Below are 26,644 nucleotides of genomic sequence, written 5' to 3'. Positions count from 1 at the left end.
CAAAAGCTGTAGTCAAACTGGAACCAAAGATTAATCACGGGAGAGAGGAGATGGGTGCACGTTATGCCTGGTGCCTTCATGGAGCTCTTAGCTCTTAGCTGTGTCATAATGTTTACTGTATATATATGACAAGCAGGTTAGAAAAAGACAGCTAACGTTAGCTAAAACATTAGTCAAAGTGAATGAGCTGATCATTTGTTTCCAAATGTGACACAGTAAACTGTCTAGTCTTTAGCCCAAGTCTCTAGTCTCTAGTCTTTAGCCCAAGTCTCTAGTCTCTAGTCTCTAGTCTACTCCAAAAAAATCTGAGTTGAAGCTTGAGAACAGGGCTGTTAGCTAGCTAACTAGACAGCAGGGTCATTTAGCAAAACAACTGCTGCTAATGTTACCATGCAACCATACTCTAACCTCTACTAGATATACTACTAACTAGCTAGTGCCCAAATTGGTTGTGTCTACAAGACTGTGGTGGTTATGTGGTGAGATTTTATTCTCACCCTTAACCTATTCAGCCTATCAATTTCATGTTGTATTTGTTTTATTATAATTAACCATAATGTGGAACCAATTACCAATCCTTATTTACCTTGTCTCTATAGACCTTCCCCAAGTTATGTCACAAAGTTCATTCAATTTATACCCAATAGTTGTTACCTGTTTTTCTGTTGTGTCGAGGTTTTTGCAGATCCTATGGTTCGCTAGTTAGCACACTAACATTATATAAACACAAACTCAATCAGATGTATCAGTGATGAAATGATCAGTTCCCACTCGAAAACAGCATGGCCACCAGAGGGCGTTGCATCACCTGAACGCCCTCTACTGACACAGAGGGTCAGCTCAGAGGGGGAGTGTAAGCAGACATGAATCAAGGGAGTGGTTGAGATGGATGTAAAAAGGTGGTGCAGGGCAGCTGTGTGCTCAGCTTTGTGGTGAAGGTTGAGGGCTCAAGGTGTGGGAGTGCTCCCAGGTCTCATTAGCAGTTTGTCAGACGTGCTCCAGTGAACAGCGACAGACACACTGAGCTGAGCTGCTCTCAGACTGGCTCACAGACACACTGAGCTGCTCACAGACTGGCTGACAGACACACTGAGCTGCTCTCAGACTGACTCACAGACACATTGAGCTGCTCTCAGACTGACTCACAGACACATTGAGCTGCTCTCAGACTGGCCGACAGACACATTGAGCTGCTCTCAGACTGACTCACAGACACACTGAGCTGCTCTCAGACTGACTCACAGACACATTGAGCTGCTCTCAGACTGACTCACAGACACACTGAGCTGCTCTCAGACTGACTCACAGACACATTGAGCTGCTCACAGACTGACTCACAGACACACTGAGCTGCTCTCAGACTGACTGACAGACACACTGAGCTGCTCACAGACTGACTCACAGACACACTGAGCTGAGCTGCTCTCAGACTGGCTCACAGACACACTGAGCTGAGCTGCTCACAGACTGGCTCACAGACACACACAGACTGGCTCACAGACACACTGAGCTGCTCACAGACTGACTCACAGACACACTGAGCTGCTCTCAGACTGGCTGCAGTTCAGGAGAGAGTCTGGCATGGCACTCTGTATTAATGGCAGGATATCATTTGCTTAATCGCAGCATGGCAGTCATGCCCACTGTGTTTTTGCATGTCATCATAATTACTACATGTGTTCATTCAAAACAAAAACGATGTGTACGTGTTTGATCACACACAGTATATCTGCCACCACATAAGAACAGCATCAAGTTGTGTTTTTCACTGTTCAGTTTTTTCTCTGTTCCTCGCTGGTTTTTGTACATTTTCTCATTTCTCATCATTTGGCTTCTGTTGGTGTTTTTGCTTTAGTTGTTTAATGGAGATGCGACTCGCCTACTAACTATGCTGTTATATCTGTGTGCCTTTCTTTAACAAGTAAAAACACCAATCCAACAGTTTATACTCTAATAATATGAGCCAATATACATGTACACTGCCTGGTATGTACATGTATGGCTGTCATGGTATGTAGAATGTGTAGGTGAGGCAGCAGACTCCTGAGGCGTTCTCTCCCTCTCGCATGTTCACTCCGTTAATCCTCTTCCTGCAGTACGGCCTGCAGCATGTGATCTTATTCACGCATCCAGGTGCTCTTTGCACGATGCCTCGTCTGCTGTCCAGTGCTGCAGCTTGAGCTGCCTCATCTGCTGTGAGTGCTGCAGCTTGAGCTGCCTCGTTTGCTGTGAGTGCTGCAGCTTGAGCTGCCTCCTCTGCTGTCCAGTGCTGCAGCTTGAGCTGCCTCCTCTGCTGTCCAGTGCTGCAGCTTGAGCTGCCTCCTCTGCTGTGAGTGCTGCAGCTTGAGCTGCCTCCTCTGCTGTGAGTGCTGCAGCTTGAGCTGCCTCCTCTGCTGTGAGTGCTGCAGCTTGAGCTGCCTCCTCTGCTGTGAGTGCTGCAGCTTGAGCTGCCTCATCTGCTGTGAGTGCTGCAGCTTGAGCTGCCTCGTCTGCTGTCCAGTGCTGCAGCTTGAGCTGCCTCATCTGCTGTCGAGTGCTGCAGCTTGAGCTGCCTCGTCTGCTGTCGAGTGCTGCAGCTTGAGCTGCCTCGTCTGCTGTCCAGTGCTGCAGCTTGAGCTGCCTCATCTGCTGTCGAGTGCTGCAGCTTGAGCTGCCTCGTCTGCTGTCGAGTGCTGCAGCTTGAGCTGCCTCATCTGCTGTCCAGTGCTGCAGCTTGAGCTGCCTCATCTGCTGTCGAGTGCTGCAGCTTGAGCTGCCTCGTCTGCTGTCGAGTGCTGCAGCTTGAGCTGCCTCATCTGCTGTCCAGTGCTGCAGCTTGAGCTGCCTCATCTGCTGTCGAGTGCTGCAGCTTGAGCTGCCTCGTCTGCTGTCGAGTGCTGCAGCTTGAGCTGCCTCGTCTGCTGTCCAGTGCTGCAGCTTGAGCTGCCTCATCTGCTGTCGAGTGCTGCAGCTTGAGCTGCCTCGTCTGCTGTCGAGTGCTGCAGCTTGAGCTGCCTCATCTGCTGTCCAGTGCTGCAGCTTGAGCTGCCTCATCTGCTGTCGAGTGCTGCAGCTTGAGCTGCCTCGTCTGCTGTCGAGTGCTGCAGCTTGAGCTGCCTCGTCTGCTGTCCAGTGCTGCAGCTTGAGCTGCCTCATCTGCTGTCGAGTGCTGCAGCTTGAGCTGCCTCGTCTGCTGTCGAGTGCTGCAGCTTGAGCTGCCTCATCTGCTGTCCAGTGCTGCAGCTTGAGCTGCCTCATCTGCTGTCGAGTGCTGCAGCTTGAGCTGCCTCGTCTGCTGTCCAGTGCTGCAGCTTGAGCTGCCTCGTCTGCTGTCCAGTGCTGCAGCTTGAGCTGCCTCATCTGCTGTCGAGTGCTGCAGCTTGAGCTGCCTCATCTGCTGTCCAGTGCTGCAGCTTGAGCTGCCTCATCTGCTGTCCAGTGCTGCAGCTTGAGCTGCCTCGTCTGCTGTCCAGTGCTGCAGCTTGAGCTGCCTCGTCTGCTGTCGAGTGCTGCAGCTTGAGCTGCCTCGTCTGCTGTTGAGTGCTGCAGCTTGAGCTGCCTCGTCTGCTGTGAGTGCTGCAGCTTGAGCTGCCTCATCTGCTGTCCAGTGCTGCAGCTTGAGCTGCCTCGTCTGCTGTCCAGTGCTGCAGCTTGAGCTGCCTCATCTGCTGTCCAGTGCTGCAGCTTGAGCTGCCTCGTCTGCTGTCGAGTGCTGCAGCTTGAGCTGCCTCGTCTGCTGTTGAGTGCTGCGGCTTGAGCTGCCTCGTCTGCTGTCCAGTGCTGCAGCTTGAGCTGCCTCGTCTGCTGTGAGTGCTGCAGCTTGAGCTGCCTCGTCTGCTGTTGAGTGCTGCAGCTTGAGCTGCCTCGTCTGCTGTGAGTGCTGCGGCTTGAGCTGCCTCGTCTGCTGTGAGTGCTGCAGCTTGAGCTGCCTCGTCTGCTGTGAGTGCTGCAGCTTGAGCTGCCTCGTCTGCTGTCCAGTGCTGCAGCTTGAGCTGCCTCATCTGCTGTCCAGTGCTGCAGCTTGAGCTGCCTCGTCTGCTGTCCAGTGCTGCAGCTTGAGCTGCCTCGTCTGCTGTCCAGTGCTGCAGCTTGAGCTGCCTCGTCTGCTGTCGAGTGCTGCAGCTTGAGCTGCCTCATCTGCTGTTGAGTGCTGCAGCTTGAGCTGCCTCGTCTGCTGTCCAGTGCTGCAGCTTGAGCTGCCTCGTCTGCTGTCGAGTGCTGCGGCCTGATTGCACGGACGTGCAGCAGTCCTCCATGTTGGAAATTGGCCTAAAAGGAAAAAATTCTGAATTGAACACTTTGAACAGTTAAAACAGCTATTCGTGATGTATTTTGTCGTTTGGCGTTATATTTGCTCTATGCTGTATGTAGATAACTGGTTACATGTCAAATGAGCTGACATCACTTTGAGATATTTCCAGCACAGCTACAATAAAGTTTGATAACAGAATATTTTTATCAGCTCTCATAAAGTAACTAAATAAATAATCCCAGATGGATGATAGAACAGGGAAAGACTATCAGAGACAGTTGGAGGCAGTTACAGCCTCATCAGAGAGATGATGCTCGATCGCCATAAAGTTATAGAAGTATTCTCTATTTCATGGAAGCAGAAATGCATTGTGTTTGCATGAATGTGTGTTTGTACCATGTTTTTATAGTACAGACCTGCCTGTTTTGTCATTACAGTATATACAGTATACTGTTGATACAGTATATACTGTAGATACAGTATACAGTATATACTGTATACTGTAGATACAGTATATACTGTAGTTACACAGAGAGTAGCATTACAGTAGCATTTTGTCGCCTGAGTAGCAGCAACCATCATACAAAACTTAGTACCCATTAAGCCTTTTTGAAATCCATTTCCAAGAGGGTAAATCTGTGTCCTGGTCCTGGTATCTTTTATTTAGACTGCTTTAGACTAGGGGTGGGACAAAATATCGATACTCACGGTATCGCGATATTTCCACTTGCGATACGTTATCGATACACTGGCACCAAGTATCGATATGTTTATTTAAAAATAATAATAATAATAATAATAATAAACAGGCTAAAATATTATGCTGTGTGTGGTAGTTGAAACATAGTTTCAAGTTGACGTTTATTTATGTTTGTAGTTGAAACAAAAACATAAATACTGTAGGCTACATGAATGGAAATGTTTGATCATTAATATCAACTTTTAGAAATTATATAGGTAGGTAGGTTATATAGGTTTTCTTGTTTTAATAATAATAATAAAAAGACTTAATGTGTAACTTTTCCTCCGTGGTATCGAAAATGGTATGAGTGAGTGAGTGAACTCTGAGAGAGTTCATGTCAATTCTGCTAATAAATACATAATACCTGCTTTTTGCCTTTTAGGGGTATTTTTTTCGCTTCAGTTACACAGGTATCGTGATGTATCATCTTCCAATATATCGATTATCACAGTATCGCTGTATCGTGATAATATCGTTATCAAGGGCCAAGTATCGTGACGATATCGTATCGTGAGCTACTCAGCGATTCCCACCCCTACTTTAGACTGTATTGTTCTAAAAGACAGTATCTTTTATTTAGACTGCTTTAGACTGTATTGTTCTAAAAGACAGTATCTTTTATTTAGACTGCTTTAGACTGTATTGTTCTAAAAGACAGTATCTTTTATTTAGACTGCTTTAGACGGTATTGTTCTAAAAGACAGGAGCAAACCGGTCTAAGCAATTACAAATTCCAATTGAATTTGCCTCCAACCCCTGAATCCCTTTACTACAGAATAAAAGCAATATGAGTTGCTGCCGGTTATACAGTGCCGTCTATCTACAACTGAGACTGTCCTATCTTTAACCACTTCCCAATCCTTATCTGTCATTTTGACCAGCTTGGTGTCTGTGGTGTTGGTGAATTGCAGCATGGAAACGTTTTTATTTTGTCCAAGCATTTGTACAGAGTATGACAAATCTATGCTTTACTTGAATGTTTTACGTTCATCTTCTTGTTAACAATGATTAACTGTGAATGGATAATATGTTTATGGTTATGTTTGAATGTCTGAAGCTCTTTGTTTTGTTTCATTTGTGTGAATGGAATGGAATATATACATATACATTCTATACATATATATATATATATATATATATATATATATATATATATATATATATATATATATATATATATATATATATATATATATATATGTTTGTATATATGTATATATATATATATATATATATATATATATATATAATATATATATACAGCTATTTGCATGCCATTCCAAACTGAGTGGTGGGTATCGACACCTTTTTTTAAAGAATATTTTATTTTGCTCAAGCCATGCTGAATTTGCCATATTCACGTGACTGCCATTTTGAACACTCCAGCGCAGCTCTGTCCTGCTGTGTTGTACCAAGATGCTTCATACAAACATTTAGCATTTCATAGTTTCCCCACTGAAAAAAACATTGGAAACAAGAAGAATCCAGAGTGATATATTAGGTTCACACAGTTTAATATATTTGGTCCATTATAGCTAGCTACCAGGACTTTAGCCTAGGTAGTCAAGCTGTCCTTAATGTTGTTTCTGGGATTATTAGCTAATTGTTATTGGCTCGTACGTGTCAATCTTCAAGGTAGCTTGTTCAAAATGGCCACCGTGTGAATAAGGTTGATTCTCCACCACCACAAAAAATACCCATAAACCAGTGGAAAGCGTGAGATCCCACTGTCCAACATGTTGAAGGTGTTTGTGTTGTGTCAGCATTGTCTTGATATCTTCAAATCAGTGACGCTGATAATGATGATGATGATGATACTGGTGACATTTTGCGATACCCACCCCCAGCCTGTTGTTTATGTGGAGGAGCTGAAGGTCAAACCTGGGTATTAACGCCTGCCTCCTGCCTCCTGCACTCTGTGCTGCAGGGACAAGTGGTGTCATATGACCCAGGAGGAGAGGGACGACAGCTCCAAAATCGATGAGAACATCGCCTTTGGCCAACTGGGGTGAGGAGGCAGCCAGCCACTGTGTTCTCTATGTACTATATACCCTTTAATTCTTTTGACCTGTTAATAGTATCAGCAGGGTTGCTTATGGAGCCCGCCTAGTGGTCGAACGAGTTACTGGTCCAAATAGCAGAAGCTGTAGTGTCGTGTGTGGTTTCTCGGGGTTTCCTTTTGCACTGTGATTGACTTTAGTCCATTTGTATTTTCAGGACCTTCACCCACAACATGCTGGCTTTTGGACTCAGTAAGAAACTGTGTAATGACTTCCTGAAGAAGCAGGCCGTCATCGGGAACCTGAACGAAGGTAAAGCCTGACAGGAAAGAGCCACACTTTGAAAAAATGAAAATTCTGTCATCTTTTTATATTAGTATTTCTCAGTTCTCAGTGACTTCAAGCAAAATAAGTGAAAGCAGGGGCCTCAACCTTTTACAGCCCAAGGACCCCTTGGCTGATAGAGAAACAGAGCATGGACCCCCTACGGTTAAAAATAAAATCAACTTGTGTTGCATTTTAAGCGTGGCCTATACATTCAGGCGGTGTCTCGTCATAGACCCACCTGCGGACCCCCTGTGGATCACACCCCCCCTGTTGAAGGCCAATGAGTAATACCAAAATGAACAAATTAATTGATTCTTCGGAGTTGTGAATCAATTCAGAATCGTGGAAGAAAATAATTCTTGTGCTAAAGCTAATATTTAGTTACAGTTAATCACACAACAATAGTTAGCTACATATTCCTTCACTCTTGTTGCCTTGCGCATCAGAGGGGATTTAGAAGTGAGTACTAAATTCCGACTGAATAATCAGTAGGTAGACACCTGCGTGTACTCTGCACGGTCGCTCTTTTCTGGGCACAAATCCTCTGGCGCACAGGAAGTAATACGTTTTACATTGCCAGTTTGTAATCAACAGAAGAAGAGGGAGTGGGTAGTTAGCATGAGCAGTGTTAGCCAACATGGCTGAACAGACAAAGACAAGAGGAAATCCCAGGAGGAAGACCTCACAGTACTGGACACTGTGTGAGCCAAGGACGTGCAGGGCACAAACACCGCAGCAATGAGTGCTGGAGCCAAAATACATTTTCAATATGAAAAGCTGAGAAAACTAAGTCTGGCTAGGGCCGCTTTAAACTAAACCTATATGTGTGTTTTCCCCCTTTGCAGAACAATACAAGCTGCTGAGCGACCACATAGAGAAAATGGCGCCAGAGTGAACTCGAGGACAACAGGCTACATATCAAAGTCTCCACGTGACGGACTGACAGCGCACACACACACACACGCACACACACACACACACACGCACACACACACACACGTGTCTCTCTTACACGTCACACACATACGTCTCGCTCTCTCACACACACACACACACACAATAGCAATGTCCCAACATCTCAATGTCACAGAGAGACTGACTCCATTTGACTGGTGTTGTATACTGTAGGTGTGGCACGATTTGCTGGAAAACAATGTAGTTACCCCACTGACTGCAATCAACTGTAACACATCCTATTTATCCACCTTTGCAGAGCTCCTTTCTACCGTGTCCTGTATCAGTTAGCAGCCAGTACACTTCCTGTATCAGTGATAATACCACATTAGCAGCCAGTACACTTCCTGTATCAGCGATAATACCACATTAGCAGCCAGTACACTTCCTGTATCAGTGATAATACCACATTAGCAGCCAGTACACTTCCTGTATCAGCGATAATACCACATTAGCAGCCAGTACACTTCCTGTATCAGCGATAATACCACATTAGCAGCCAGTACACTTCCTGTATCAGCGATAATACCACATTAGCAGCCAGTACACTTCCTGTATCAGCGATAATACCACATTAGCAGCCAGTACACTTCCTGTATCAGTGATAATACCACATTAGCAGCCAGTACACTTCCTGTATCAGTGATAATACCACATTAGCAGCCAGTACACACTTCCTGTATCAGTGATAATACCACATTAGCAGCCAGTACACTTCCTGTATCAGTGATAATACCACATTAGCAGCCAGTACACTTCCTGTATCGGTGATAATACCACATTAGCAGCCAGTACACTTCCTGTATCAGTGATAATACCACATTAGCAGCCAGTACACTTCCTGTATCAGTGATAATACCACATTAGCAGCCAGTACACACTTCAATATTCATAAGAAAAGGTTCAACAACTAGTGTACAATAATAGCTAGACAGTCTAATTATAGTGTCTGACACTCTAGTTTTACATAATACATAATACACATGATTTGTAGATGATATATCCTATGTGACATTTTACCAGTTTAACCATGTTCATTACATGTCGGTGTTACCCCATATTCAGTTATATCAACATCTGTGAAAAAGAAAACACTAGACTATAATATCATCAAGCCTTGTTACATTTGACATAAACCACAACACAGCAGACCGGGGTAACAGTCAAAATCATTCTTGCACTTGTTTTAATCTGCTAGGAGCACCAGATGGGCAGAGTTGACCACATTCAGGTGAATTCAGATAGAATTCAGAAGCATTTTAACATCACTGAAACCCACACATCTATTGTATATCTCCATATATCTCCATGCCTTCTTCTCAAGTCTTCCTTATGTGCAGAGATGTGTCACTACCTATTCCCCGCCCCTCATTTTTGTAACTTCTCCTGGCACACTTTACAATCCAGTGGTATTATTTTTTTATGTTTTTTATTAGAGACTTTACCGTAGCCATGGGAACATTAGAGGCTCCCTGTCCATCCAAAGTGCCTTCCATGTACCTGAGTGAAAGCTCCTTGTGTTTATGCCCAGCTGTCCCACCAAAACACCATTTCATCCTGTGACTTCTTATGCACGCAAATAACATTCAGTGTGTTTGGTCTCTGCTTTTAGTGGAGCTCTGTTCTATTGTATTAGTACTCCATTCAACTAGAGTTAGTAGATGTGCATAGAAAGTTGAAGAACCAGCAGCATGCCAATTTAGTCAAAAGTGTCTTTATATGGATGGATATTATATTTGCATGTGTACAACGCATGGAGCCCATGGGGAAACCTGTGAGGTGTTGTCCCTGTGATTGCATTACCGTGTCCTGCCACTGTGGGGTAGCATTGTGTCCCTTATCAATGATAGGCCGATGCTTTCAAGGGAGCCATAGTAACAGAGTTGACAGAATCCATCCCCACCAAGCCGTTTCCAGATGATATAATCAGGTGATTTTTAAATGCTGTACGCTTCCGTGTCTTTTTAATGCTGGACAGGTTGTCATTTCAGATGTGTTATATATTGTGTTTTACCAATCCTTGTAAATACTGTACATTTTACTCTGTGTGTTCAGAGTTGTTGTGTTGTGCATTAACCTTTAACGTGAACTTAAATCATTCCTCCAGAGTTTGATGACATGTTGTTTAGTTACATAGTGCCATGCCTTGCAGTCAGTCAGTGTTGTGTGTCCATTAGCTCTCTGCTTCTTGTCATGTTATTTCTGATCTTTATGAGAGCTGTTGTCTCCTGTATTATCTCCCTCTGCATGTAAGCCACTCCCCTAAACCTCCGATAACCCCTTTTGTGTTGAGGCCGTGTGCACTGTTTGACCCCTTTGACCTTAACCATGTTGCATGTCAACTTCAATGCCTTGTCCACCCCTCTGACTGCCCATCTGGACACTTACAAAGCGGATAGGCGTATCCAATATGGTTGAAATATTCACCAGCGTATGTGGTCTTTAATGCATCAGTAGCAGAACGCTTTGGACTGTGTGTTTAGTCTTGATATGTTGCTTTGACTGATGCCTTTTGTGTGTGTGATGCATGGCCTGTCTCTGGATGGAACATATCAGTGTGTAAAGTTGAAAGTTGTGTTTTACTTGGTGTCAAATGAAGTAGGAGGAGCAGTTAGTCGCTCTGTTGTTGCTTGATTGTTCAAAAAAGAAAAAGTCGAACTTGTTGACTTTGGCTGAAGGATCAACCAAAAATGAGATTTATTCCATTCAAGGAGCACATGATTTTGGGAGATGGCCTTTTGGTCAACGTGCGTCTTAAGTGACAAGAAAAGACACACTAAAATCATCCCAAGTGTCCCCAGTAGATCGTTTACCACAGTGTCCCATGTTAACACTTTAGCATACACTATGTTTAGTGATAAAGAGCATCATAGCATCATCCAAAATAAGAAGACATTTTAGTCATAAAATGTTTGTGGTTTTTGTTATAGCTTGTAGATTCATAGATTTTAAAAGTGAAATGGAATGAACTCAGTATAGTTGATGTAGCATGCTTATTTGTGGAACTATGACAGGTGATACACAACATACTCTATTCATCCATTGCAGAGTGAATTTTAGTTGTACTACACAGTCTCCCATGACAACGTCTTCACTTCCTATCAAAACAAGGAAAGTAGTTTCTGGTTTTGTTATCGCAAAACTGCCAGACTTTGCTGTATATCATTTCAAATAACTCACTTTTGAGATAACTGAGGGTGGAGACTCTGGAGATGATGCGCCATGGCTGCAGTTATGGAAATCGTTCAGCGGGCTCCCAAAATCGTGACTGACACACAGACAGACACCGCACACCCACCTAGGCGCCATCGTACAACTGTTTACCATCGGCTCATACTACATCACAGTTGCTCGAGTGACATGATTGATGACATCACAATTGCTCAAGTGACATCGCTGATGACATCACAAATCGTGACTGACACTGAGCCCACAGACAGACACCGCCCACTTAGCCAATTTTAACTAACTAACTAAGATGCTAGTGGTTGGCTAGTGGCTACTATCAGTCCGCATAGTGTCTGCTAAAGTGTTAGTATCGACAATGGATTATTTTGGTGTCCATGTTCTCATCACTTAACAGGGATGTTGACCAAAAGCCCAATCTACTAGAGAAATGTGTGCAAAAGCCTTTGAAGCTGTGTTATACAGTGATGTTAGCACGGAGTTATACAGTGATGTTAGCACGGAGTTATACAGTGATGTTAGCACGGAGGCGGGGAGTGAACTTGAGATGTGCGATATTCATAATGTCCTTACTATTTCATTGTGCAATGGCTACATTTGCATGGACGTGTCATCAATGTTGGGTCAAGTTGACGATACTGTAATAAATTAATTTTTTGATGTCAACACTTTTTGTACGTTTGTGTGTCTGCTGTGCTGCATATGTGTTTGCTTACTAGCTTGTAATAATAATGTAATGTAATAATAATAATATTTTGAATTGAAGCCCGTAGCCAATATTTTGTGCTGATCTTCAGTACAATTTAGCAAAACATGTCCAAAGAAATACTAATATTTACAGTAATTAGTGTTTAGCCCAGAATGTTATTCTTGTCAAGGATCAAAACTCTCAGAAACAGCAGACACTACAATAATAATACATTCATCCGTGCATGCGTGCGTGTGTGCGTGCGTGCGTGTGTGTGTGTGTGTGTGACCAATATTGATCAATTCTCCAATAAATATGTAATCAATCAAACTGCATCATATCAGAGGTGGATGATCCTGGCTGGACCAGGTGTGGTTTTTAATAAAAAGGTGAAACTTTCTTGACCTCCCTTGGGAAACAAAGTAATAAGGGGACGGGAAAAGGATAGCATTGAGAAAACAGAATCTGCATAGTCAAAGCATTGCACTTCTCTGTGTATGTGGGTTAGGGTTAGTGTGTATGTGGGTTAGGGTTCGGGGTGGGATGGGGGTGGTGGTGAACATGTCTGTGTCAATAAGAACAAGGTGTTGATTGGGAGCCTCTGTAGAAGCACAATGTGCTGGAGTGTTCCAGGGTTCGAGAGTGGGCGGAGCTGCCAACAGTCTGCCATTTCCAGCTCTCTACAGAAATAAACAGTGGTCACGCTGGCTGCGTGCTGATTGGACACCGTGTAATGAGCTGTGAAAGGCCAGTCGGCGGTGTCACACCATGAGCACTCGCTCCCCTCTATCTAATTAATACCAGACCTGCCAGTTAGCCTGCTCAACACGCATGTTACATTTAGCTCAACACACATGACACACGCATGTTACATTTAGCTCAACACGCATGTTACATTTAGCTCAACACACATGACACACGCATGTTACATTTAGCTCAACACGCATGTTACATTTAGCTCAACACACATGACACACGCATGTTACATTTAGCTCAACACGCATGTTACATTTAGCTCAACACGCATGTTACATTTAGCTCAACACGCATGTTACATTTAGCTCAACACGCATGACACACGCATGTTACATTTAGCTCAACACGCATGACACACGCATGTTACATTTAGCTCAACACGCATGACACACGCATGTTACATTTAGCTCAACACGCATGTTACATTTAGCTCAACACGCATGACACACGCATGTTACATTTAGCTCGACACGCATGACACACGCATGTTACATTTAGCTCAACACGCATGTTACATTTAGCTCAACACGCATGTTACATTTAGCTCAACACGCATGACACACGCATGTTACATTTAGCTCAACACGCATGTTACATTTAGCTCAACACGCATGTTACATTTAGCTCAACACGCATGTTACATTTAGCTCAACACGCATGACACACGCATGTTACATTTAGCTCAACACGCATGTTACATTTAGCTCAACACGCATGACACACGCATGTTACATTTAGCTCAACACGCATGTTACATTTAGCTCAACACGCATGTTACATTTAGCTCAACACGCATGTTACATTTAGCTCAACACGCATGACACACGCATGTTACATTTAGCTCAACACGCATGACACACGCATGTTACATTTAGCTCAACACGCATGACACACGCATGTTACATTTATCTCAACATGCATGACACACGCATGTTACATTTAGCTCGACACGCATGACACACGCATGTTACATTTAGCTCAACACGCATGACACACGCATGTTACATTTAGCTCAACACGCATGACACACGCATGTTACATTTATCTCAACATGCATGACACACGCATGTTACATTTAGCTCGACACGCATGACACACGCATGTTACATTTAGCTCAACACGCATGACACACGCATGTTACATTTAGCTCAACACGCATGACACACGCATGTTACATTTATCTCAACATGCATGACACACGCATGTTACATTTAGCTCGACGCGCATGACACACGCATGTTACATTTAGCTCAACACGCATGACACACGCATGTTACATTTAGCTCAACACGCATGACACACGCATGTTACATTTAGCTCAACACGCATGACACACGCATGTTACATTTAGCTCAACACACATGACACACGCATGTTACATTTAGCTCAACACGCATGACACACGCATGTTACATTTAGCTCGACACGCATGACACACGCATGTTACATTTAGCTCAACACGCATGACACACGCATGTTACATTTAGCTCAACACGCATGACACACGCATGTTACATTTAGCTCGACACGCATGACACACGCATGTTACATTTAGCTCAACACGCATGACACACGCATGTTACATTTAGCTCAACACGCATGACACACGCATGTTACATTTAGCTCAACACGCATGACACACGCATGTTACATTTAGCTCGACACGCATGACACACGCATGTTACATTTAGCTCAACACGCATGACACACGCATGTTACATTTAGCTCAACACGCATGACACACGCATGTTACATTTAGCTCAACACGCATGACACACGCATGTTACATTTAGCTCAACACACATGACACACGCATGTTACATTTAGCTCAACACGCATGACACACGCATGTTACATTTAGCTCGACACGCATGACACACGCATGTTACATTTAGCTCAACACGCATGACACACGCATGTTACATTTAGCTCAACACGCATGACACACGCATGTTACATTTAGCTCAACACGCATGACACACGCATGTTACATTTAGCTCAACACACATGACACACGCATGTTACATTTAGCTCAACACGCATGACACATGCATGTTACATTTAGCTCGACACGCATGACACACGCATGTTACATTTAGCTCAACACGCATGACACACGCATGTTACATTTAGCTCAACACGCATGTTACATTTAGCTCAACACGCATGAGACACGCATGTTACATTTAGCTCAACACACATGACACATGTTAGATTTACTAGCAGACCTGCCAGTTAGACCGCTCAACACACGACACATGTTAGATTTACTAGCAGACCTGCCAGTTAACCTGCTCAACACGCAAAAACGTGCGACCATTTCACACCAAAAATAGACTTGATGTGCAAAAAAGTCTTATCACATTTAACGTTTTTGTTATTTAACCCTATCCCAAACCAGAATCCTAACCTTAACCAAGTTGTTTTATTTGCCTAAATGTAACGATCGCTAACAAAGTTTGTTTCAGGCTACTTATTGCCTATAATTGTTAACGTTTTATTTGCAGTCAACATTGGAAAGGTTTTGTTTCAAAGTTACCTTGAGATCTTATTATGTGCAGAAAGGTACAATGCCAACATTTTTTTCTGGCGATTGTGTTGGTGACCATGTTCATATTCTACACAATTCCTACTTTGAGTATGTGTGTGTAGGATGTGTCACAGGCAGAGGGCCATCTGCACTCTTGCAGCCCTCTGAGGGACAGTCTCTGAGGGACAGTCTCTGAGGGACAGTCTCTGAGGGACATTCTCTGAGGGACATTCTCTGAGGTACAGTCTCTGAGGGACATTCTCTGAGGGACATTCTCTGAGGTACAGTCTCTGAGGGACATTCTCTGAGGGACAGTCTCTGGGACAGTCTCTGAGGGACAGTCTCTGAGGGACATTCTCTGAGCTGAGGGACAGTCTCTGAGGGACATTCTCTGAGCTGAGGGACAGTCTCTGAGGGACATTCTCTGAGGGACATTCTCTGAGCTGAGGGACAGTCTCTGAGGGACAGTCTCTGAGGGAGACTCCAGTGCAGCCTCACTTCCTCCAGGATTAAGTGTTAAAGTCAGGGTGGTCCCAGCCTGCCCAGGGGTGGTGAGCCTGCTGCTGCTGCTGTGTACAAGTCCTACTGGGGGGGGGGGGGGGGATTTGCACATGTGTACACACACACACTCTCTCACACACTCCACACTCACACACTCTCACATACACACACACACACACACACACACACACACGCTCTCTCTCACTGACGCACGCACACACACACACACACACACACACACACACACACACACACTCTCTCTCACTGACGCACACACACACACACACACACACACACACACACACACTCTCTCTCACTGACGCACACACACACACACACGCAGGCACTTTAAAGCCTCATGAGACTCCGGGTATTTATTTATGATTCATGAAGCCCAAGCTGCAGAAATGTTGAAGAGTTGATATGAGAGCTCTCATATATATATATATATATATAAATATATATATGGTGTGTGTATATATATATATATATATATATATATATATATATATATATATATATATATATATATATACCGTATATAAATATATATATATATGGTGTGTGTATATATATATATATATATATATATATATATATATATACGAGAATAAATATATATATATACCATATATATAAATATTTATTCTCGTTAGCAAAGACCAATGGAAATAATGTCCTTTTTATTTGCTCCATCTGCAAGATTACTTTTGATTTGTTTGTTTGTGGGGAATAGTCCCGCTTTGACTACAACTCACATGTCATTTTAGACACAAATAATGCACTTGTTTTCTTTGTGTGTATATTTTTGCATGAAATACACCAGTCAAAATATACATAAAAAATAAATAAATAAAATATTAATAGTAATAACTCATTTTTTCATTAATTCATGATCATGGAATTCATGGTTTTGGAAGGGCAGCAGCTAGCTAATTAGCTTAACGTTCCCTAGATACCTGTAGGCTTGGACGGCTGAGCTTGGAAAGTCAGCAAGGCTAACTAGCTAACATAAACTGCCTTTATACGGCACGTATTTGTTCATCCAGTACATTCAACATGTTTCCATTATTTGTAGTTTTGACTGTTTGAATTGAGACAAAGTCTCTGTGAACCTAACTTTGATTTCTTTTTGCAGTTCTCCTTCACCCCAATAGCTAGTCGGCAACTGACTGTTTGCCACAGTTCCCTGCTGATATAGCCCACCTGGACCTGAATGGACCCGCCTATTATTAGAAAGCTGAGACCCGGACCTGTACAGTTCGGGCATACCAGAAGACGTCAGGGTCAGGGTTTGAGGGGTGGGTAGGGAGAGTGGCTAGGCCCAGGATGTAGGTGGTGGGAGGGGTCAGGAAAGGGGCAGGGATAGGTAAAAGGGCCCATAGGGATAGGAAGGTTGTAGTGAGTTGGGATTCGAGGGGTGGGTAGGGCGAGAGGGGTGGGTAGGGCGAGAGGGGTGGGTAGGGCGAGTGGGGTGGGTAGGGCGAGAGGGGTGGGTAGGGCGAGTGGGGTGGGTAGAGCGAGTGGGGTGGGTAGGGCGAGAGGGGTGGGTAGAGCGAGAGGGGTGGGTGGGCGAGAGGGGTGGGTAGGGCGAGAGGGGTGGGGCGAGAGGGGTGGGTAGGGCGAGAGGGGTGGGTAGAGCGAGAGGGGTGGGTGGGCGAGAGGGGTGGGTAGGGCGAGAGGGGTGGGTAGGGCGAGAGGGGTGGGGCGAGAGGGGTGGGTAGGGCGAGAGGGGTGGGTAGAGCGAGAGGGGTGGGTGGGCGAGAGGGGTGGGTAGGGCGAGAGGGGTGGGTAGAGCGAGAGGGGTGGGTAGGGAGAGAGGGGTGGGTAGGGAGAGAGGGGTGGGTAGGGCGAGAGGGGTGGGTAGGGAGAGAGGGGTGGGTAGGGCGAGAGGGGTGGGTAGGGCGAGAGGGGTGGGTAGGGCGAGTGGCTAGGAAGATGTGGGTCGTGGTACGGAGCGTGGTCATGGAAGGGGCGGGGCTAGAGAAAAGGGACGTAGCTAGGGATTGGAAAGTGATAGCGAGTCTGCGTTTGCGGGGTGGGTAGGGGGTGTGGCTGGGCGTGTGTGGGCAGGTTAGGACCATGACACATCAGAGTCGTCATGCTTGCCCGTAATGTCGGTTTCAGACGCAACAGGGCACTGTGGTTAATGTGTCCGTCAAACTGTAAAGAAAAGCTCCCGCACACTGTCTCACCTTCTTAGGAGAAAATGTATTGGATATTAAACGTTTCGGTCACTAGGACCTTCATCAGTATTATGGGCGACATCGCCTTGACTCCATCTATATATACATTTAGGGGATGCCCCCCATGAACCAATCATCCAATCACAACGAAGGACCTTACCTGGTTGAGCACCTTGAAGTGGTTACATTGAGTGCTCAATCAGGGGACAATTTGAATATATGTGCACTAGAATTAAAACATAGACAGTGCCCAATACATCACAAGTACATCATCCATATTCAAGGTATTATAAATAAAAAATGTAAATATAAGAAAATACGGGACAATATAAGATAAACAGTAACATACTTACAGGCTGCATGGCCTAAATAGGCTATATGCTTTCTGTTTTGTAAGACCAGTAGGCCTACCAATCTGGACAGATGGACTAATTTTTAACATAAGCATTTCAATATACACAAAAAAAAGTCATATTATAGCATTACATTCAATAAAAGTTCATCGTTTAATCCCTTAGGAGACAGCGTCTGAAGTGTAAAAATCCAGTACGCTTCCCTTCTCTTCAAAATCAGGTCATGGTCTCCACCCCTAGGTGGCATTAGGATCTTCTCTATGCCACAAAAACGGAGGGAGGCCACGTCGTGCTTCTTAGTGTTAAAATGTAGTGCAACTGGGGAATCTTTATCTTGGCGTCGGATCGCACTCTTGTGTTCACAAATTCTTTGTTTGAGTTTTCTGGTGGTTTTTCCCACGTAGGCAAGGCCACATGGACATTTTATCAAATAAACAACATGAGTAGACGCACAAGTTATGACACACTTAATAAAGATTTTTTTTTCCCATTCTGTGGGTGACAGAAGTGTGATGTTTTTGCTGTGTTGTTGCATTGAGCACAAGAGCCACATGGGTAATTGCCATTTTCCAGAGGGCTTAGAAGAGTTTGAATCTGGCTTTTGGTTAATGTGTCCGTCACAAATGTGACTCGCCCACAACAAGAAAGGAGAGTTTTTCCCTCAGTATAGGGATGCCAAGGGTCCTGACAAATATAAACACACCGAAGTCGGAAGGATGACTTCCCAACTTGGGAAATGAGAATGAATGCGGAATTTGTCAAAGCCTATAAATTGTTTTGAGCGTCACAAAACTCAGCAAAATAACTCATTTAACTTAGCCGCACAACTGAATTATTTATCCCCATTCAAGTTAGCAGACGGCTAACGGGAAATTAGTTAGCTCGGTGTCTGTGCGCAGCATGTGAATGTCCCCGGACGACATCAGATTGAAAACTCCGGTCTACTATGGAATAAAGAGAGAGTTATCTGGCACTGATATGCTTCATCAGCATTGTGGGAACTCGTTTGGCAATGGCTCGAATGTAACAGACGTTCATTTCTATGTCAAAGTTACGCACTCCAGCTTTAACTGTGGTTATTTGGCTCCGCCCACTGAGGTTTTAACTCAACCAATGAGATGCTTCCTGCCTCCAGAGCTGCCTTCCAGGAACTAAAACTCTACTGTGTGTGCAGCAACATCATGCCATCATGGCCGAAGCATATGAAGCATGCGTGTGTGTTTGTGTACAAGCTGCAAACTGCATCAGCTGTGGTCTGGTGGACGTTGGAGGCGGATAATGATGTATAGAGCTTTGTGCCAGGAAACCTAACTTGATTAGCAGCTAATGTGGCCTTGAACCGGCTCCATCAATCTTCATCACGGCCCCGCCCTCCCCCGGTGCTGAGTGTGTATTTGGACAACTGTGGCCGGTTTATGTAGAGAGTGAAAAAATATAATAAACACGTGGATTAAGACCCCTTTTGAACCCGCAACTTTTAAACTGTGTGATTTAGTGCTGAGCCGGGACTTGATTGCACATGAAACGCAGTCGATGACACTTTCCAGAGTTGCCACTATATTTCTCTCTCTCTCCCTCTCTCTCTCTCTCTCTCCCTCTCTCCCTCTCTCTCTCCCTCTCTCTGACTCTCTCTCTCTCTCTCTCCCTCTCTCTCTCCCTCTCTCTCTCTCTCTCTCTCTCTCTCCCTCTCTCTCTCCCCCTCTCTCTCTCTCTCTCTCTCCCCCCCTCCCCCTCTCTCTCTCTCTCTCTCTCTGACTCTCACAACTCTCTCTGAAAAATGAGTCATGATGAAGATATTCAAATTCATTCCTAAAATGTTCTGAACCAGTTCCCTCTGTGCACTGCACTGGAAAGTGATCATACATTTGTGATAAAGAACGTGGCAGTTGCAGAATTGAACCGCTGAAGAAGAAATGCTCTATAGGGCAGGCTACAAAGTAGTAGTCGCCCCTCTAATTTCAGTGTATATATGTGGTAATATCATTAATAATCATATACAGTGTATATACCGTATGTGGTAATATAATTAATAATCTTATATATGTGGTAATATATAATTGATGCCAGAACTCCAAAGATACATTTTCTCATTCCTGTCAAAAGGATACATTTGGTCTGTCCCTCCCTTTTCTGACACAGGGGAAATAAACTGCTGTTCAGAACATTGACTTCTCAATCAAATCAAATCATCTTGAGCAGCAGATCCACTGCTTAAAGGTGGGGAGAGCGTTTCTGTATAAAAAATAATCCCAAGCCAGTCCAAATTACTTTTCTGAACAATATAGTCCTACTTTTTTAATATAAAAATTAAAGTAATAATTCTTAAGTTTCAAATAAATGTCTGTTTTGCTACTCTATCACTGACACAGATTCATATAACACAGTAGTGATTCACGTTGCTGTTCTAAAAGCCCAAGATGGGGCATTCCTTTTGTACAGTGAACTGGGAATTTCACGGTTCAAAGGTCAGGAATGCCCCATGTGAGGACACCTGTCCTCAGATTTCTTCTGCCTCAGCAGCCCCAACCTCAAAATCCAAGATGGCAGGTCCACGCTTCAACCGTAGTTAAAGTTGTATTAAATGATGTCTTGGACTATTTTCAATAATGAAGACTACTTGACAGCCAATGCCCAGTTCGTCATATCACAGTGCACACCCCCTTTCTTTGAGGATGTATAACCCATTCATTGTTAGGCTCGCCCCCTTTCTCGCTGAAGCAGTTGTTTTCGCCCCACCTCCTCCCCTGACCACCACCATCGTCATGACTCCTGATTGAAGAATTCCCTCTGGGGGGATTTCCTATCCTATTCTTCACTGACGACGCCCTCTCATCATCTCAGGAGAGCGTCATCATATCATGGAGTCATATGCCAAAATTAATTTGTTGTATCATTATAGCTTGTTATACTTTCTATTAGTCTCTCATTATTGAAATGCTGTTTATTAGCACTTCTGTCTTATTTGTGTCTCATTAAATCAGTCATACACACTTTACTTTCTAACTTCTATGTGTGGACATGTTGCTACAGTGTTTGTATGCACAAACTACCGAGAAATGTGTTGTTTATCAACTGTTATTGCTAACAATGGATAGCCTGGCTAGAGCTAACCCTGGCTGGTTTCCCAAATGTTTAAATGGAACGCACAGAACTCAGGGGTGACGTCACTCAATTGGGATATCTCTAAAAGGAATGGTCCATCTTTCCTGGGAGAAACCCTCTTCCACACAGGAAGTGAAACATTCCCAGCCACTGATCTGAACCGACCGTCCAACCCAGTCGCCAGAATAAAACGTTGGCAGTTTACGTTTTGGTTACGTGACAGATACGTGACGTCTGTGAAGCAAAAATACATTGCATCAACATTTCAAATTAACCAACATTTCCTAAAGTAAATTTGAAAATGTAACAGATTTTTCAGGTCATTTGAAAACATTATGCAAATAAAACTGGTTATGCAAGTATAGGGTTATGGTTTGGGTTAGGGTTAAATAACAAAAACATGAAATGTGGCTCACGGTTTAAATGTACACCCTGGGCATTGAACACTGTGCGAAAGGCAAGCGTTTACACCCTCCATCCACCTCGACTCTGACCACAACACCCTTACTGGTCAGCACACTATTTCAATAGCAGACAATATGACGTGTATGACCTGACACGTGTCAAGAAATGTTGATATGCAACATATTTTGGTTCACAAATGTTGACATTCAACGTATCTGTGGTGTGCAAAAATGTAAACTGCCAACATTTTTATTCGGGCGTCCAGGCTGGACTGTCGGACTCGCCTATTGCATTAGCAAGAAACGCACCACAAATCCCAAAGAGGCAAAGTGCTAACCAGCCGCTGGAACCGACACTTCTCGGCTATTTCCTATCACCGTCTCCATCACTCTTCCCCCCTCTCCTTCCTCTTCCTGCGAGGGTTTTCATCACAATGTTTTATTTACACGTCTGTCCGACCGAAAGAATCCTATACACAGGAAATGCTTGTGATTGTGAGTTCCTCTCCTCAAATGTGGGCAAGTTTATTTATTTCAACAAACATTCCTGATTTGCACAGCGCCGCACAGCTCGGCCCGAGCGAGCGTTTCAGGGGAGAGAGTGTGTCTGAGCCGCAGGCCTATATTTAGACATGGGTGTTCTCTGTTTGTAATGATGCTGTCAGTGGAGTCCTCTGATTTCATGCAGGTGTCATTCTACTGTGTGAATAGCCTGTAAATGCTCGAAGACCTTTCTGTAGATGGACAGCAAGGATAAAACTTTATAAAAAAAATCCAAACGATGAATTCATTTGCAGAGTTAGACCAATATATTGAACCACTATTGGCCTTTTATTTAAAAAAAATCCAATCTGGTCCAGTCAGTGTGTATCTGATATGATATGATGTGCTTTGATTGATTAAGATAAGTTAAGGCCTACACACGTAGGCTATTTATTGTAGAAATGATCAACGGGAAGGCCTTCAAGGAGAACTTCACCGAAGAACAAATGCTGATTTATTTTGCACATGATCTCACACATATCCAAAAACTATAAACCGTTTTGCAGACATTCATTTAGTTTGACAGTTATTGAGAGTTTGGAGTGAAGTTGGGACCAGTGATGTCATTTGTGCAAGAATGACATCACTGGTCCACAACTTAACTCCAGTCAACTCTCAATAACTGTCAAACTAAATGAATGCCTGCAAAACTGTTGAAAGTTTCCGGATATGTGTGAGATCATGTGCAAAATAAATCAGCATTTGTTTTTCAGTGAAGTTCTCCTTTAACTTTAATTGATTCTAATGAGACATTTTGATTGGATTGTAGTTCTACACAAGTCCGCAATTTTCTTTTTTTTTTAATGTCAGTGTCATCATGCGTAGTAGTAGTAGTAGTGATAATATTGTTCCTGGGCTGATTCTATGCAACAGTAAGCTCATGCATAAATGTTTTTATTATTACTATCCTCTGGATTTTAATTAGTTTTATTGTCCCAGAATGCTGTTTCAGAGGTTTTCCCACTGACAAGAATACAATTCTAAGAGAAAGGGGAATATTTTGGAAATGGGCCAATTTGAAGATATCGAGGTATAAAGTATCATGCTTTAATACAAAAAATATCTGAATCGCCTTCAAAAACCTATATCGCTAAAACCATCATGGCTCTCACCAAAACTATGTCTGTGACCTTTTTGGATTCCAAACCAGGCTGTACAGTCAGCGAACAACCCAGACTGTCTGGTCACTATTGGGCCCAGAATAACAGTCTTCAGTCCTTGACCCGCATCAAGCCTTCCGTGATCTATTGGTTTTGTTATTAGACTGCTGCCTCTCACCTTTATGGTAAATGTATTTTGTGAGCATATTGATTTAGGTTCAATTTGATTTACATTGTATTCTCTTCTAGTTTCGAATGAATCACATTTCCAGAATTCAATCAACTTTGCTGTCATTTTATTACCAAACTAAACTTTATTTTTTGCACATAAAACGCAGAACAAAATGGAATGTAAAACAGTTTTCCATGACATTTTTCAGTACTAAACTTAATTGTGATATTTCCAAACTTCATATCGGCCCATTCATTGCCCTCAGGCCTGTATCAGACAAACAGAGGCTGGACTGAACTGCAACACATTTACTGTAAAGCTGTTCTATCATGAAGGAAGAGAGAAATATACATCTCAAGTTCCTATAAACATTTACATGAAAAATGACAACATCCCTACGGATTTTTTCCTGCTGTATGTAAATAGACTTTTGCGAGCAATTGGTTTGGGAAATTGGGGGGAAAGTCGTGTTTTTATAATTAGTATGTCAAAAGTCTTAACAATTACGCATGCGTAAAAATGTCCCACTGATGTTTCTACATGTCAGTGACAGTTTGAACATAGAGGATGATGAGGACATGAAGACTGTAGAATGACGGAAGACAATGCTAACTCCTCATGTGAGACTAATTCGAGGATTTAGGACACCATTACGCACAGAATTCGTGCGTAAAACCAAAATAGTTGTCCACGATCTCACTTGAAGGTCAGCACCGTGTCGGGATAGCTGAGCTCGGGACATGTGAGCGACAGGTAGGAGCACACGGCGGGGAATCCCATCTGGTACAGCTGGTGTGGTCGCGCGCCGAACACCACGGACGGACCGAACGCAGCGACACTGTGGCGCTCTGCTGCGCATGTCTCTGCCGCCAAGCCCAGTAGGCTGCTGCGCGCGTCCTCGCTCTTCGACAAGATACTGTCAATGCTAAACAAGCCCTTGGACTTGACGGTGGCTCTGTTGCTCCCACCGGCTCCTTTCGCTCTGTCCTGCCCGGGAGGCTCACCATCCGCGGCTAGTTGAAGTCTCTGCGCGGGGGTGTTCTGCTTTGAGTCCGTATCTGGCTGTACGTCGTGCGGCTGGCTTTCCACCCTCTCCGTCCTCTGCTGGGGCAGGCCGGGCTGACGCTTCAGAGCGGCCGGCCTCTCCCTACACGTCCCCGGCTTGCCGCGCGGCTTGGAGTCCTGCAACGGGTCGTGCTGCTGCTGGCCGCTCTTTATCTTCCTCTTCCTCCGGCGGTAGTTGCCGTTCTCAAACATGTCCAGGCAGCGCATGTCCAGCGTCCAGTAGCTGCCCTTGCCGGGCCGGCCCTTCTCCCGTGGCACCTTGATGAAGCAGTCGTTGAGCGACAGGTTGTGTCTGATGGAGTTCTGCCAGCCCTGCTTGTTGTCGTGGTAGAACGGGAAGCTCTCCATGATGAACTGGTAGATGCCACTGAGCGTGGCGCGCTGCTCCGGTGCGCTCTTGATGGCCATGGCGATGAGCGCGATGTAGCTGTACGGCGGCTTCTGAGGAGGTTCGTGGCGGGCCTGCATGAAGCCCAGGGCGGGCACGGGCACCGCGGTGACCCCGCCACCTGTGCCGTCCGCCCCGTACAGGTAGATGAGCGGGGGGGCGGGTATGGGCACTCCGAGCGGCGGCACAGGCAGGCGCCCGTGGTAGAGATTCATGACGCCGCGGAAGGTGGAGTCCGTCCCGGGTAAAGTTCAGCCTGAGCCCAGTGCAGCTCCTCTCCTCCGCTGACTGACTGCCGAGCCGCATGAGGGAGGCCTCCAGGAAAATGTTCAATAATTGTTGTACGTTTGCTGTGTTATGTTGACTTTGCACTGGGAAATAAATTGTCCATCATAAACAGTCGCTTGTGTTCTCAGCCCACCCACATTAATTAAAATTTCATTGCGCGCTGGAGCCCCGCACGCCCCCCTCCTCTGCCCAAGCAACCAATGAGGTGCCGGGTTATTCCCTCATCTGTTTATAGAATTAGCCGCTTGATAAGTCTGCCCACCCAGGTCGAATCAAGCTGTGTTTATTTGGAAAAATTTCCGGGCACCCAATACATAAACGCACTGATGTGCTGTTTGAAATATCACGTCCACCCTTGACGCTGAGAGTTGCTCACACAGAGAGAACAAGCAAACATTGCCGAGTCCTTTCTGGGAGTTGCTGTGGGCTCGCTCGAATGAAAACAAAGTGTATAAAAGGGAAAATAATTTAAACAATATCTTTTAACTCGTGTCGGGCCCCTGCTTTCTCGCCGCTGAGACGGATTGTTTGCTGGGGGACTGATCAGCAGCAGGGACGTCACTGCACCCAGCACTGAGGGCACACAGCTGGCTGGGAGCCCCAAAACCTTATATTGACTGCATATCTGGGGACTGAAAACATAATAACATTAGCTACTACTTTATACTAATACTAATTCATTTATACAGCATCTTTCAAAACTGATTTTACAAAGTGCTTTGACAGTCGACATGAAAGCAAAATACTCTAAATCAATCTATAAGCAATGGAACTATTATGATCTAATACTTAAATTCAGATAGGAGGGCAGAGGTGGAAAATAGCCACATTCAAATGACTGGGATAACTAAGATAAAAAGGTAAAATCAACATAGGATACAATAAAAGTAAGATACAATTAAGATGAAAAGATAAAATGATACCATCACATAATTTGTCAACATCCTTGCAACATACTTACCGGTATTTATTATTATTATTATTATTATTATTATTATTATTATTATTATTATTATTATTTGGCCCATGTGATAAATTATTAGACACAACTACTACTAATGATAAAACACAAAACACACTTGCATGTCTATTTTGTCTATTGAAATAATGTATGAGGACATCAAACTA

The 26,644-nt window shown here is 44.2% G+C and overlaps 2 protein-coding genes across 3 annotated transcripts in view; one reads left to right on the top strand and one right to left on the bottom strand.

The window, feature by feature from the left end:
- The window catches only part of kiaa0513 (KIAA0513), a 35,546-nt gene extending 23,411 nt beyond the window's left edge, over positions 1-12,135 (top strand). For both annotated transcript variants that reach the window (XM_083654204.1, XM_083654205.1), the window contains exons 9-11: positions 6,901-6,981; positions 7,191-7,285; positions 8,146-12,135. In XM_083654204.1, the coding sequence (XP_083510330.1) occupies positions 6,901-6,981; positions 7,191-7,285; positions 8,146-8,195 (226 nt within the window). In that variant the 3' untranslated portion in view covers positions 8,196-12,135. The remainder of the gene's footprint in view (positions 1-6,900; positions 6,982-7,190; positions 7,286-8,145) is intronic.
- Positions 12,136-23,991: 11,856 nt separating this feature from the next.
- On the bottom strand, positions 23,992-25,463 carry foxl1 (forkhead box L1). Its single transcript, XM_083654606.1, has one exon. The coding sequence runs from the start codon at positions 25,441-25,443 to the stop codon at positions 24,472-24,474; it is 972 nt and encodes a 323-aa protein (XP_083510732.1). The 5' UTR covers positions 25,444-25,463; the 3' UTR covers positions 23,992-24,471.
- Between the last annotated feature and the right edge of the window lie 1,181 nt (positions 25,464-26,644).

This window comes from Poromitra crassiceps (genome assembly GCF_964638095.1).
Source record: "Poromitra crassiceps genome assembly, chromosome: 18".
Classification (NCBI taxonomy): Eukaryota; Metazoa; Chordata; class Actinopteri; order Beryciformes; family Melamphaidae; genus Poromitra; species Poromitra crassiceps.
The sequence above is the reverse complement of the archived record's forward strand: the minus strand, read 5'-3'. Positions and strand labels throughout refer to the sequence as shown.

Bases quoted from the DNA above. Each gene is read 5' to 3' on its own strand.
- foxl1 (XM_083654606.1), bottom strand. From the start codon at position 25,443: ATGAATCTCTACCACGGGCGCCTGCCTGTGCCGCCGCTCGGAGTGCCC.